General features: G+C 40.0%; 1 protein-coding gene across 2 annotated transcripts in view; it reads left to right on the plus strand.

The window, feature by feature from the left end:
• Positions 1-13,827, plus strand: part of KREMEN1 (kringle containing transmembrane protein 1) — a 63,095-nt gene that overhangs the window by 36,953 nt on the left and 12,315 nt on the right. For both annotated transcript variants that reach the window (XM_079151386.1, XM_079151387.1), the window contains exons 4-5: positions 7,601-7,725; positions 12,418-12,571. In XM_079151386.1, coding sequence (XP_079007512.1) covers positions 7,601-7,725; positions 12,418-12,571 — 279 coding nt within the window. The remainder of the gene's footprint in view (positions 1-7,600; positions 7,726-12,417; positions 12,572-13,827) is intronic.

Raw genomic sequence — 13,827 nt, forward strand, 5'->3', positions numbered from 1 at the left:
GCAAAAAGTTACGGTCGCAATGTATGATAAGTTCTTAGTCAAGATGGAAAAGGCATTAAATTTGTGTATGTTTGTATAGGGGGAAAAATTACAGGGTTCAGTATATCTGTGGTTTCAGGCATCCACTGGGGAGTCTTGGAACGTATCCCTTGCAGCTAAGGGGGGTGGCTGTAATTAATTGTCATAAGTTCTGAAGCCTCAACTATGATAAACAAGGGGTCCATTTTGTATGTTAAGATGATTTTTTAAAAATTGAAAGCAATGAAGCCTCTTCGGTGAAAGTAAAAATGCATGACCAGGCCACAAGGACTTTAAAGTGGCCTTGAAAGTAAGAAGGAATTTGAGAACAAATATCCTTTTTCAAATGGACTTTTCCTCTCTGCTTCTGGGAAGAACTGAGGGTGGGACACAGTCTGGAAATCCAATCAGTTGACCAGTAATGCTTTTGAAGACAACATGACGTGTCTTCTCTGGCAAGACTTGGAGCCACACTTTCCAGTACGAGTCAGAGGGCAGTGGCACCCCCTCCGAGGCTGGTGCTGTTTTAGAGGCTCCCCTCGTGGTGCAGTGTGTTGGGGGACCAGCGGGGTGTAAGAGTCCAGCCTTGGGCTGGGTGTGACTCAGTGGTGGGGTGCTTCCCCAGCATGTAAAGGCCCTGGGTTTCATGCCCAGGAGACAGAAAAAGCCACCTTGGGAATCTCAGGGAGTCACTTGCATTTAGCTTGCAGGCCAGCCCTAGAAGAAAAGAGGGAGGGAACATCAAGGAAAAAACCCCATAGAGGGGCTGGGGTTGTGGCTCAGCGGTAATGCGCTCACCTAGCACGTGTGAGGTACTGGGTTGGATCCTCAGCACCACATAAGCATAAATAAAATAAAGGCATTCTGTCCATCTACAACTAAAAAAAATTAAAAAAAAATAAAAACCCATAGAGTTTACCCTGGCCTTCCATTTCCAGCGTGCACATCCCTATTCAAGTCCCTTCACATTGTTAAACTGGTCTTTATCCAACAGGAATAAAGTCCTCTCTTCTGCTTTCCCCAAAGGTCTAGTGCTTCATGTAAGATGACATATGTGAAGTGCACAGTACAGATGTACAGATGTAAAAGATTAATACTTTAGTATCCAGAAAAACTACTTTCTGATGTGGCCGCCTTTGATTTTGTCAGTCAGTGTTCTTTTACTTTCCTATTACTCAGCAAGTTGTCCTTGTTTGTGTGGTAAATGATGAAACCCTTATTATATATAATGATAATAAACTCTCTATTCAGCACATACCATCCTGCCAAGCTTTGTAGTATTAACTTTTTAAAATTTTTCTTATTTTTCACAAGAACCCTTTGAGGCCTGAATTGTTTTTCACTCCTCTGTTTATGAAACTGAGCTTAGAAAGGTCATGATAGAAGGGCCAGATGTATCCTAGGGTCTGTCTCAATGCAAACTGCCAGCTGCAGTTGACCAAATTATGCTGTGTCCTGTCTAAAATATGCCACAGTGAATTCTATCTTTATGGATGTCTATAAAGCACCAGTTTTAAAAAGCAGTAAATAAATAGAAGACCAGTAGAGTAGAGGAAGGGAACAGGGGGAGAGAGAAGAAGGGAAAGAGGAAGTCCTGGGGACCACAATGGAACAAATTTTATCTATTCCATTCATACATGATTATGTCATAATGAACTGCACTATTATGCACAACTATAATGCACCAATAAAAAATAAAATAAAAATTAGCACATTAAAAACAAAAACAAAATGCCTGCTGCTTTGGACACTCAACATGTTGCTTAGGCTGGTCCTGAACTCCTGGGTTCAACCTATCCTCTTGCCTTGGTTTCCCAAGTAGCTGGGACTATAGGCATGTGCTGCAACACCTAGCTTATTCTTATTTTTTACACAGTTCTAATAAGCTCCATAGTTTTGTTCTAAATCTGTGAAGCAACAAATTAAGAAGAAAATAAGCAGACTGCAGGCACTGACTGTAGTAAGTCATTACAACTGAAAGGGGGGGTCTTAGAAATCTGAGGTTTCAGCATTGTTAACATTGATAGCAACTGTTTTGGACTAAATGTTTGTGTCTTCCCAAAATTCATATGTTGAGTCCTAATCTCTAATGTGATATTTGGAGATAGGACTCTTGGAAGATTATTAGGTTTAAATTACAGTTAACTTCTAGAAAGCTCATTTATCCAAAACAATGTTTCTAGACAACAATGAGCAGGAAGGAATAAAAACCAGCTTTAAGCGGATGTTATTGTGTAGATGAGCTTAGCTTTTCACTTCCACCTTGCCCTGATCAGTCACTACTGCCTGAGAAGAACCCTTACCCACCCGCTCCATGATTTTAGATTGTTCCTTCAGCAGTCACAGAGCAACTGCTGTGTGACTGGGACCATTGAAGTAGTATGTTGAAGATACAGTGCCTTAAGTTGTTCATGGTTATTTGGGGAGAGAAGCAAGTAACAGAAGTTTGAAGTCAAACGTAGCACAGACTGCTGTCGGACCACACAGGGCCTGAAACCCTCTTTTTTTTTCCCCCTAGGCTGGTAGGGTAGGGAGGCTGGAAGGGCCACGGAACTTCAGGGGGAAGAGGATTTTCAGATTGAAGTCTTAAGGAGGGAAGAATATTCTAAGCAGAGGGAATAGCAAGTCCAAAAATCCAGAGATCAGAGAGCAAGGTGTTTTGGAAACTGGCCAATGGACTCCAATCTGGTCTTCATACAGAATGTGGGTCAGAGCTCAGGGTCATGCTGGTGGGGGAGGAGGTGGGAGCCGCATAGGTGGGCCAGGGCCTGTGTGTGGTGCAAGAAAGCCTGGAGGTGGGGAGCAACCAGGGAGCCTGGGAGTTTGCGCAGAGCCTCAGACCTCTCCCACTGCTGCTGCCTTCCCTTCCCCTCTTGCTGGTCATGCTTGCTCCTTCTGCCTGGCATGTGCTGGAAAGATTATTCTGGGTAAGCCTAGACATGGAGGTGGAATAGGAGTCCCATGCAGCGGTCTGAGAGGGAGAAGCGGAGGTCTGAACTGAAGAAGTGACGAGGTGGATAGAGATGTGCTGGCAGATGTATGTGAGATTTTTTAGGGGGTGGACTTTGACAGTGTCTGTTGAGTGATGGACGTGGGAGGCAAGGATGATACCTCAGGCCACTGATGTTCAAACAGATTAGCACAGCAGCAGGGTGCAGTCTGATTCCCAGCAATCCACCCTCATGGTGTGTTGGGACCTCACTGCCTCATTGGAACGTGAGCTGTCTGGATTTGCTCACCAAATTGTTGTGAATAAATCTTATAGATTCCAGCTGCAAACCATAGCCCTACTGATGTCTAACTGTAACATTTATGACTGTGTGCCTTGGGCTTTCTGTAAACTAATACATAATAACATGCTTATTTGTGAGCATAATAGAATAAATGAAATAAAAATCAGAGTAAGGGACCAAAATGACGATGATCAAGTAATTCTTATTAAGAACCACTTAACGTATGGTGCAGGTTTCCATATGTAAGTTCCCTTTAACAAACTCATCATAACTCATATGCCCCTGAGTAGAGATGCTTAATTCTCTGCAGTTGTTTAAACTCTAAAACCCAGACATTCCCAAGCAGGGCCCCCACTGCACACTGGACTCCAACTGCCTAGAGCTATTCTATTTACATTTGCTACTATAGAGATTTGGTTTGTTTCCGAAAGATGCATTTTAACATTTGTGTGGTGAGCCACATTTGTTATATTTGAACCATGTGTGACGCAAGGGAGACGGGTAATCACTTGGCTTAAAGGGGGAAGGGTGAGTATTTGGGTTAGCAGAGGTACTTCCTGCTAATTTAAAATGAGCTGGTTAGATTGTTGAAGAAATAAAAAAGTGTGTGCATGTATGTGCATATACAAACATGCATTCATGTCTTTTTATGCACTCAAAAGATAATGTGGAGCTTGGTGCAGTGGTACACACTTGTAATCCCTGCAACTCAGGAGGCTGAGGCAGGAGAATCCCAAGTTCAAGGCCAACCCCAGCAACTTAGCAAGGCCCTGAGCAACTTAGCAAGAGCCTGTCTCAAAATAAAAAATAAAAAAAGTTCTGGGGATGTAGTGCGGTTGTCAAGCACCCCTGGGTTCAATCCCCAGTACCAAAAAAAAAAAAAAAAAGAAAGAAAAGGAAAAGTATAAACTAATGTGGAGATAAAGCTCATTAAACTGGACAGTGCTGTTTTTTAGTTCTAAACATAAAGGAGCAGTACTATTTAAGACTTTGACTGTCACTTTGGAATTCAATAATATATAACTCAACTGATCTTGAAGTGCTTCTAGGACCAGAGGTCATTTGTGTCTTAATCAGTTATATAAATTAAAGAAGTCAGAGAATGGGAAAGGACTTCAATAAATAGTAGAATCCTTCCAAAATTAATAACACCAATGGGAACTAAGGTCCAGAGAGTAATTTGTCCATGGCCCACAATGAATTCATTCCTTCATTCAATAAACGTAGATTTAGTCTGTATTATTTAGATGTAGTAGTTATCTATTACTGTGTAACAGATTACCCCCAAACTTAGTAACTTAAAGAAGCACTCATTTATTTTCTCACATATTCTGAGTTACAAAATCTGGGTATGATTTAGCTAGGCTGTCTGAATCAAGGTCTCTCACTAAGCTACAGTCAAGGTGTTTGCCAGGGATGGAGTCTCATCTGAAGACCCAACTGGGAGAAAGATCCACTTTTCAGTTCACGTAGTGGTTGGTAGAATTCAATTCTTTGTGGACTGTTGGACTGAAAGGCTCAGTTCCATGGTGGCTGTTGGCTAAGGCCACTCTCAGTTCCTTGCCAGATAGCTTCATGGCATATTACTTTGTGCGAGTATAGAAGCCCAGAAGGCAATAGAGTCAGCTAGCAAGATGAAGTCAGTCTTTTGTAACTTATCACAGAAGTGATAGACCATCAATTTTGCCATGTTCTATGGGTCAGAAGCAAGTCATAGGTCCAACCCACAGTGTAGGGGAGGGGATTCTGCAGGGCATGAACATTAGGAGGTAGGGATTTGTCTTAGGCAGTTTAGGCTGCTATAACAAAGTACCATAGACTGGGTGGCTTACATAATGGACATTTATTTCTCACAGTTATAGAGGCTTGGAAGTTCAGGGTCAAGGTGTCAAATGATTCAGTGCTTAGCAAGGCCCCTCTTCCAGGTGCATTGACAGCCATCCTCTTGCTGTTTCCAAACATGGTAGAAAAAGACAGGGCTTTGGACTTTTCCTCTTCTTTTAAGAGCACTTAACCCATTGTGGGGACGCCACCCTTGTGACCTCATCTAACCCAGCTTATCTCCCAAGGGCCGCTCCTTCGAGTCCCATCACACTGGGAAGTCAGGCTTTGACATACACATTGGAGGGTGGTAAAAGAGGAAAACAGATTTTTCCTATGTGTTCACACACTTCACTTCTGACACTGCATGTGTCTATTTTTCCCTAATCAGCCAGTTCTCCAACTCTAGACACCAACCGGATGCTCTGTGATTAAATTATAATATACTAACTACCTAGTTAGCGCGACTCCCAGGTTGACAGCTCAGACCCATAAAGCTGTCTCCCCCTTCAGACCAGTCACAAGTGAGTCCCCAGTTACCCACACTTCTGTCCAATTTCCTCTACAAAACAAGAATTTCCATGACCTCCTCCTCAAGTACTATAATTTTCTGTAATGGCTCATAGAACACTTACATTTATTAGTTTACTGTAAAGGATATGATAAAAGATAGATAAGCCACCAGATGAGAAGATACATAGATTTGAGGTCTGGAAGGATCTTGAGCACCAGAGCTTCTGTCCCAATGGAGTCTGCTACTCTTTCAGTACATGGATGTGTTCACTAACCCAGAAACTCTCTGAACTCCATCTTTTAGGGATTTTTACCAAGGCTTCATTGCATACGCATCATGATTATTAGCTCCAGCCTTCCCTCCCTGGAGAAAGGGATGTGGCTGAAAGTTGCAGACTTATGGCTTGGTCTTCCTACTGATCAGCCTCAAACCGAAGCTGTGCAGGAGCCCGCCAAGAGTTGCCTCATTAGAACAAAAGATGCTCCAATCTACCTGTGAAATCCCGAGGCATTGGGAGCTCTGTGACAGGAACCAGGGGCAGAAACCAAATGCATGTTTCTTATTACATCATGAGATATGCAAGCATTCAGTTCATGGCAGGATCCGTGAGGTCCATCTTTGTTGAAAGCTGTCTGTCACATTTGGTACCTATATTTAGGTTCCTTTATTTTTCAGATACAGCTTTTTTTTTTTTTTTTTTCTTTTAAGGATTTTTTTTTTCCCACAGTACCTTTATCCTATTTATTTATTTTTATGTGGTGCTGAGGATTGAACCCATGGCCTCACATGTGCTAGGCAAGTGCTCAACCATTGAGCTACAGCCCCAGTGCCAGAAACAGCTTTTTAAAATTTTTTTAAAATTTGTTCTAAGTAGTTACACATGCCCAGCTTTTTTAAACATCACTATTTTTTAGTTGTATATGTACACAATACCTTTATTTTATTTATTTATTTTTATGTGGTGCCTCGAACCTAGTGCCTCACATGTGCTAGGCAAGTGCTCCACCACTGAGCCCTCAGCCCTCAGATACAGCTTTTTTAGCAGACCGAACCATCTGATGTGCATCTACACTGTGGTAGGCTGAATAATGACCCCCAAAGATGTCCGTGTTGTAGATTCCCTGAGTCTGTGAATACATGACTTAGATGGCAGATGGGACTTTTCTGCTGCATGTAAGGACTTTACAATGGAGAGATTATCCTGATTATCGACATGGGTCTAATATAATCACAGGGTCCTTAGGACAGTGAGAGGCAGAATCTGGGTTTAAGAAGGCAACATGACAGTGGAGGCAGAGGGTGGGAAGGAGAGGTGATGCTGGAAGGAGAGGGGAATGGCGTGGCCACCAGCCAAGGGATATGGGCAACTGCTGGGACATGGGCAAGGCAAGGAGCAGGTTTTCCCCTTGATCCTCCAGGAAGGACTCAGCTCTGCTGCACTCCCTCCTAGCCCAATATTACCCATTCAGTACTTCTGGCCCCTAGAATTGAAAGATGATAAATGTGTGTTATAAGCTAGTAGGTTTGTGGTAATTTTATCCCAGCAGCAGTAGGAAACAAATTCAATCACCAGAAGATCTTAGGGAAACTCACCAGTGGCACTTTTTGAGGAATAGGGGTTTAGGTATGAAGTATAGGATGGTGGGCTTCTGGTGGCTTTTCTTGCCCTGGGTGATTCTGAAACAATCTAGATCTTTTAGCTTCTTTATTTTAGGGTATTGTTCTTCATTCTCTTCCATGCTAAATCCCTTCAATATTGATGAGGTTCAAAATCGTGTTAGGGTTGGTTTAAGAGGAACCCAGGTCTCATATATTCTTCAAAATAAAACAAAAACATGGCATTTAGCAGAGAACACAGAGGCTTCCATTTTAAAAGCTTGTTTCTTATTTATTTATACCTCAGGAGTGGAAATACTGGCCGAGATGAAAGTACCTGGCACAAAGTGCTTTTCCTTCTCAGTGTTTCATAGCCAGATGTTGCAAAATTTTTTTCTTTTTTTTCCTTCTTCCCCAGTGCCTGGAAACCTTGGCTGCTACCAGGATCATGGAAATCCACCTCCTCTAACTGGCACCAGTAAAACATCCAACAAACTTACCATACAAACCTGCATCAGTTTTTGTCGGAGTCAGAGGTTCAAGGTAATGATTCTGTGGCTATGTAACTGTAGAAAAAAATATACATAAGTGCATTTTGCTGAGGTAACTTAAAAATATGTATAAATTTAGCATAAAACAAAACCTGTCAAACCATGTAGCTCTACTTTTCTGCCAAGGAAAAACGGGAGGAGCTGTGGACCTGGGATTCAGGAGTGTGAGGCAGCACTTTTGTTTAAAGACTGGGAGAAGAGGAGGCAAAATCCCCAACAGCTGCTTCCCTGATTGACCCCCAACAGAGCTAGGTGTCTGCTTGTGCTCCTGAGCTTTATGCAGGGACATTGCTGGCTTCACAGAGAATCTGAGAATGAGACAAGGTCATGGTTTACTTCCTAGCCCATTTACCACTCCAAAATATTTTCTTTTCTTCCTAGCCATTCCTTTATCTGAAATTCATCCCTTAATCATTAAAGTTCAATAATGCTACTGTTTGTTACATCAGAAAAAGAGAAAAATATCCATTTCCTTCTCCTCCCTCCCTTTCTTTCTTCCAAGTTCAGTCTAAAAGCCATTAAACAGGGAAGAGAATAGCCTGTCAAGGTTCAGGGCCTATATGAGGCAGGTAGCCCAACCCGATCGAGGAATTGGTTCCTCGCACAGAACTTGAGCATGTAAATGAATATATTGAGGATAATGGGAGCCAGGTTTCTTGCTGTTAGAGAAGGGGGTTACGATTGTGGAAGCAGGAAAAACGGGAACCAACCTATAATGTTGGATAGGGATTGGATTAGATTAGTGCTTGGTTTTTGATTATATAGAGTGAGTATCGAAAAATATGTGTGCGTGTATGTTTGTGTGTGTGTGTGTATGTATGTATGTTCACGGAGAGAGCCTGCAAGCAGTGACATATCAATAGCAGAGAGTACACTGAGCACCCAAATCTTGATTTCTAAATACTATTCTCCACTAAAAAGAAACACCTTGGAGAAAATCACTGTAATGTGTTGATTCTGAGAAAGGACAAGATGAACCTGAAACATCTTATGCAGAAAAGCCAAAAGGATACAGGAGCCACCTGAAGGGGCTCCTACCAGCCAAATCTGGCATAATTTGAGCTTTTAACCAAATAATGATAGTAAATATACCCTGTTGCATAAATAAGAATCTGCAAATCCACACTGATGAATGAAGAAAATCATTCCTTACTAGAGAATGCAAACTAATAACTATAAAAGAAATGTTGGAATTAGAAAATTCTCCATTTGGCAGCCATCATAGTAATAATCAACTCAGAGAGCAGATATCAAGATATGTAAATATTCCAAATCCTCATCTACTAGTGAGTAAAGATTTATATATCCTCAAGTATCTTACCTACAAAATAGTAATTATAAAGGGAAAACAATGACTTTACAGTGGAGAAAACTGGTTTTTACTGTCTTTACTCATGTGGTCAAAGTTAACGAAACCAGCGATGTCCCACCAGAGGGTGGGAGACGGGAGAAATTGATACTAATTGAAATCAGTATAGGGACTCTTTTTTGGTGTGCTAAATTTTCTAGAATTAAGCAATAATGGTGGTTAAACAACATTGAATATACTAACAAGTACCTGAATGTACACTTTAAAATGGTAAACTTTATGTAATGTGAATTATGTTTCAATTTTAAAAAGAGCTAAAACTACTAAACTGCTAGGGAAGAAAATGTAGAAAATCTTACTTTGGGGTTAGACAAAGATTTCTTAAATAGGACACAGAACCACAAATAAAAGCAAACTTCACTAAATTCGAATTATCAATATTAACAACTTATCTTCCAGAAACAGAGTTAAGAAAATGAAAAAGAAGCCACTGATGAAGAGAAAGCAGTTGTGGAATGTCTACATCTGATAAAGGACTTGTACATAGAATAAGGACTCTAACACCACAATAAGAAAACTCAGTTTAAAAATGGACAACATAGGACGGGGGTTGTGGCTCAGTGGTGGAGCGCTTGTCTACCATGTGTGAGGCACAGGGTTTTATTCTCAGCACTGTATATAAATTAATTAAAGGTTAATCAACAAATAAAAAATATATTTTTTTAAAATGGACAACATAAGCTGGGGTTGTAGCTCAGTGGTAGAGTGCTTGCCTTGCACGTGTGAGGCACTGGGTTCGATTCTCAGCACCACATACAAACAAATAAGTAAAAACATTGTGTCCATCTACAATTAAAAAAGTATTTTTTTTTTAAATGGACAAAATGCCAGGCACAGTGGCATACAGTAATCCCAGTGGCTAGGAAGACTGAGGCAGGAGGATCTGCGAGTTCAAAGCCAGCCTCAGCAACTTAACAAGGCCCTAAGCAACTTAGTGAGACCCTGTCTCAAAAAGTCAAAAAGGCTAGAGATGTAGCTCAGTGGTATATTGTCTCTGGGTTAAATCCCCAGAACCACCCCCAAAACAAAAGAAATAAACTATTGGTAGGAATGTAAAATGGTACAACCTCTTTGGAGAAAGGTCTTGAAGTTTCTTTTAAAGTTAAATTTATACCTACCTTACAATTCAGCAATACCACACCTGGATATTTACCCAAGATAAATGAAAAGCTATGTTCATAAAGACTTAAACATTAATATTAATAATAGCATTAATCATAAAAATCCCAAACTATAAATAACCCAAATGTCTATTAACTAATGAATGGATAAACAGATTGTGGTACTATCCATGCTGTGAACTATTGCTCAATAATAAAAAGAAAAATATTAATACCTACCAACATGGATGAATCCAGAACATTATGCTACCTGAAAGAATTTAAATACAAAAGGCTACATATTGCACTAAAAATGAGTCCTACATCTAAATCTAAAATGTAAAACTATAGAACTTTCAAGAGAAAATCTTTTTTAAAAATTATTTTTAGTTGTTGATAGATTTTCATTTTATTTATTTATTTTTATGTGGTGCTGAAAATCAAATCCAGTGCTTCCCATGTGCTAAGTAAGCACTCTACCACTGAGCCACAACCCCAGCCCCCCAAAAAACACTTTAGAAAAGTAGTTTTAAAGAACACTTTATTTTTTTTAATTTTTTTTTTATTGTAAACAAATGGGATACATGTTGTTTCTCTGTTTGTACATGGAGTAAAGGCGTACCATTTGTGTACTCATAAATTTAAAAATATTGAACGCTTCACGAATTTGTGTGTCATCCTTTCGCAGAGGCCATGCTAATCTTCTCTGTATCGTTCCGATTTTAATATATGTGCTGCTGAAACGAGCACAAAGAACACTTAAAAAAAAAAAAAAGGTTTATTTTTACACAGTGCTAAGGATCGAACCTAGTGCATGAGCTACAGCCCCAGCCCCAGGAGAAAATTGTTATAACCTGGGTTTAACCAAAATGTTCTTAGACGTGATACAAAAAGCATGACCCATAAAAGAAAGAATTAATAAATTTTAATTTGAACTTTATCAAAAATTAAAAATTTTCGCTCTGTAAAAAATATGATTACGAGAATAAAAAGACAAACTACAACCTGGGAGAATATATTTACAAATAACTTATGTCCAGAATATGTAAAAAGCAAACACTCAACAATTATTAAAATTAAATAGTAAAAAGCCAAACAATACTGTTTAAAAATGAGCAAGATCTAGACAGATAACTTCACAAGAGGATATTGAGATGGCAAATAAACACATGAAAAGATACTCAATATGACTAGCCTTTAAAGCAATGCAAATAAGACCACAATGAGACATCACTATACACATACTAGACTAGCTAAAATGAAGTAGGCTGAAATAAAAAGTGCCAACAAGGAAATGGATTTGTGCAAACAAATCATTGCATACATCATTGTTGCAAATGTGAAATGGTAGTCTTTCTGGAAACATTTGGCAGTTTCTTAAAAAGTTAAACATAAACTTACTATACATGATCCAGGAATCTCATTCCTAACTTATTATCCTAGAGAAATGAAAATTTATATTCACACAAAAATCTACACAAATGTTTATAGCAATTCTATATTCAAAGTCATGAAGAACTAGAAGTAATCCAATAGATGAAATAACTATGGTAAATCTATGCAATGGACTCTGTCAGCAATAAAAGGGAGTAAACTTTTGATACTTGCACCAATTTGGATGAACACATGCTGAGTGAGAAAAGCTAGTCTCAAAAGTATATATTCTGTATGATTCCATTTTATTACAAGTTCAAGAAGACAACTCACAGTAGAAAACTGATTAGTGGTTTTAAGTGATTGTGAAGCTTCTTGGGATGGTGCGATTGTTCTGTACTGGTGTTTGCACACATCCATACAAATACTAAAATGTATAGAACTATCTACCAAAATGCTACATAGTAATATAAAAGATGAAATGAAAAATTTAAATGGGGCCTATAATGAATTTACCTGGCCTATGGTAAACAAAAGGTTTAACTGTTATTATTATCAATGTTTCAAGTTTATGGGATTTTCTCCCCCTTAAAACATAATTAAATACTGTAGAAATGCCAACATTAAAAAAGGATACTCACTGATAGGGAGATAGATTGGTAGTCTGTGGTGGTGTGTAGCTACTGGTCAGCTTGGAATTAAGAGAGGGACCAGGAGAGGTGGCAGGAAAGGGTGGCCTGGGAAGATGAGGGTGATTGCTGGGGCTGACCCTGACAGGTTCCTCTGGGCCACCTAACACCCCTGATAATGCTCCCTGTGTGCTGCTTCTCTGTTGTGGCAGTTTGCTGGGATGGAATCAGGCTACGCTTGCTTCTGTGGGAACAATCCTGATTACTGGAAGTATGGGGAGGCGGCTAGCACTGAGTGCAACAGCGTCTGCTTCGGGGATCACAGCCAGCCCTGTGGCGGCGATGGCAGGATCATCCTCTTTGACAGTGAGTATGCCCTGCACCCATCACTCCCCAAGGCATAGGGACCCTTGGACCCCGCAGCAGAGCCGCCCTCTCTTCCACTGATTCATTCAGTCACTCGCCAGTACTTACGAAGCACTTACCATAGGCTATACCCTGGGAAAACAGCACAGAACATTCAGACTCAGCCCCTGCCCTCTAGAAGGGAGGGCAGGTGTTTGAAAAGTGATCAACAACTTGTGCTGAGTACTATGAGGTGGCGTGGCCCATTGTGAGCTGCTTAGAAAACCTAGGGAAGCTAAGCTTTCCAGTTTACATTACTTGCCATGGCCACACTGCCACGGCTCTAGTGAGAAAACAGGAGCAGAGTGTGTGGATTCGATACCTGTTTTTCTACCTTAAATTTGAATGCAGTGTTAATTAAAAGATGAAGAATGGAAAATGGAAATTAAGTGTTGTTATTGATATGGAAAAATTGGACCCCTCCTATATTCTGGTGGAAATGTAAAATGATGCAACTGCTTTAGAGCAGCCTGGCAGGTCCTCAAAATGTGAAACGGAGTTAGGTGGGCAAGGCGGCACAGGCCTTTAATCCCAGGAGTGTAGGAGGCTGAGGCAGGAATGTTGCCAGCTTAAGGCCAGCCTCAGCAACCTAGAGAAACTCTGTCTCAAAGTAAAATTTTAAAAATGGCTGAGGATACAGAAAGAAATTAAGAAAGAAAAAACAAGTGAGTTACCTTACGACCCAACAATTCTAATCCTAGGCAGATTCTCTAGAGACTTGAAAACATAGATTCACAAAAAAAAAATTGTACGTAACTGTTTATAACAGCATTATTCATCATAACCAAAAAGTAGCAACTCAAATGTTCCTAAACTGATGAATTAATAAATAAAAGGTGGTATAAATCACATAATGGAATATTATTCAGCCATAAAAGAAACAGAGTACTAATACATGTCACAGCATGAATGAATCTTGAAAATGTTATCCTAAATGAAAGAACCCACATATTATATGATTCTGTTTATATAAAGTATCCAGAATAGGCAAATTCATATTTACCGGAAGCAGATAATGCAGTTGCCAAGTGCTGGGAAGAAGAGATGAATGGGAAATAATGAGTCTAGGTTTTCTTTTTTTGAGTGGCGAAAATGTTCTAGAATCAGATGGCAGTGACAGTCGCACAATGCTGTGACTACACTGAAAACCACTGAGGGGGGTGAGTAAAACCACTAATTCATATACTTTAAAGTGATGGATTTTTTTTTTTTTTTTT

This window comes from Sciurus vulgaris (assembly GCF_902686455.1).
Source record: "Sciurus vulgaris genome assembly, chromosome: 8".
NCBI lineage: Eukaryota > Metazoa > Chordata > Mammalia > Rodentia > Sciuridae > Sciurus > Sciurus vulgaris.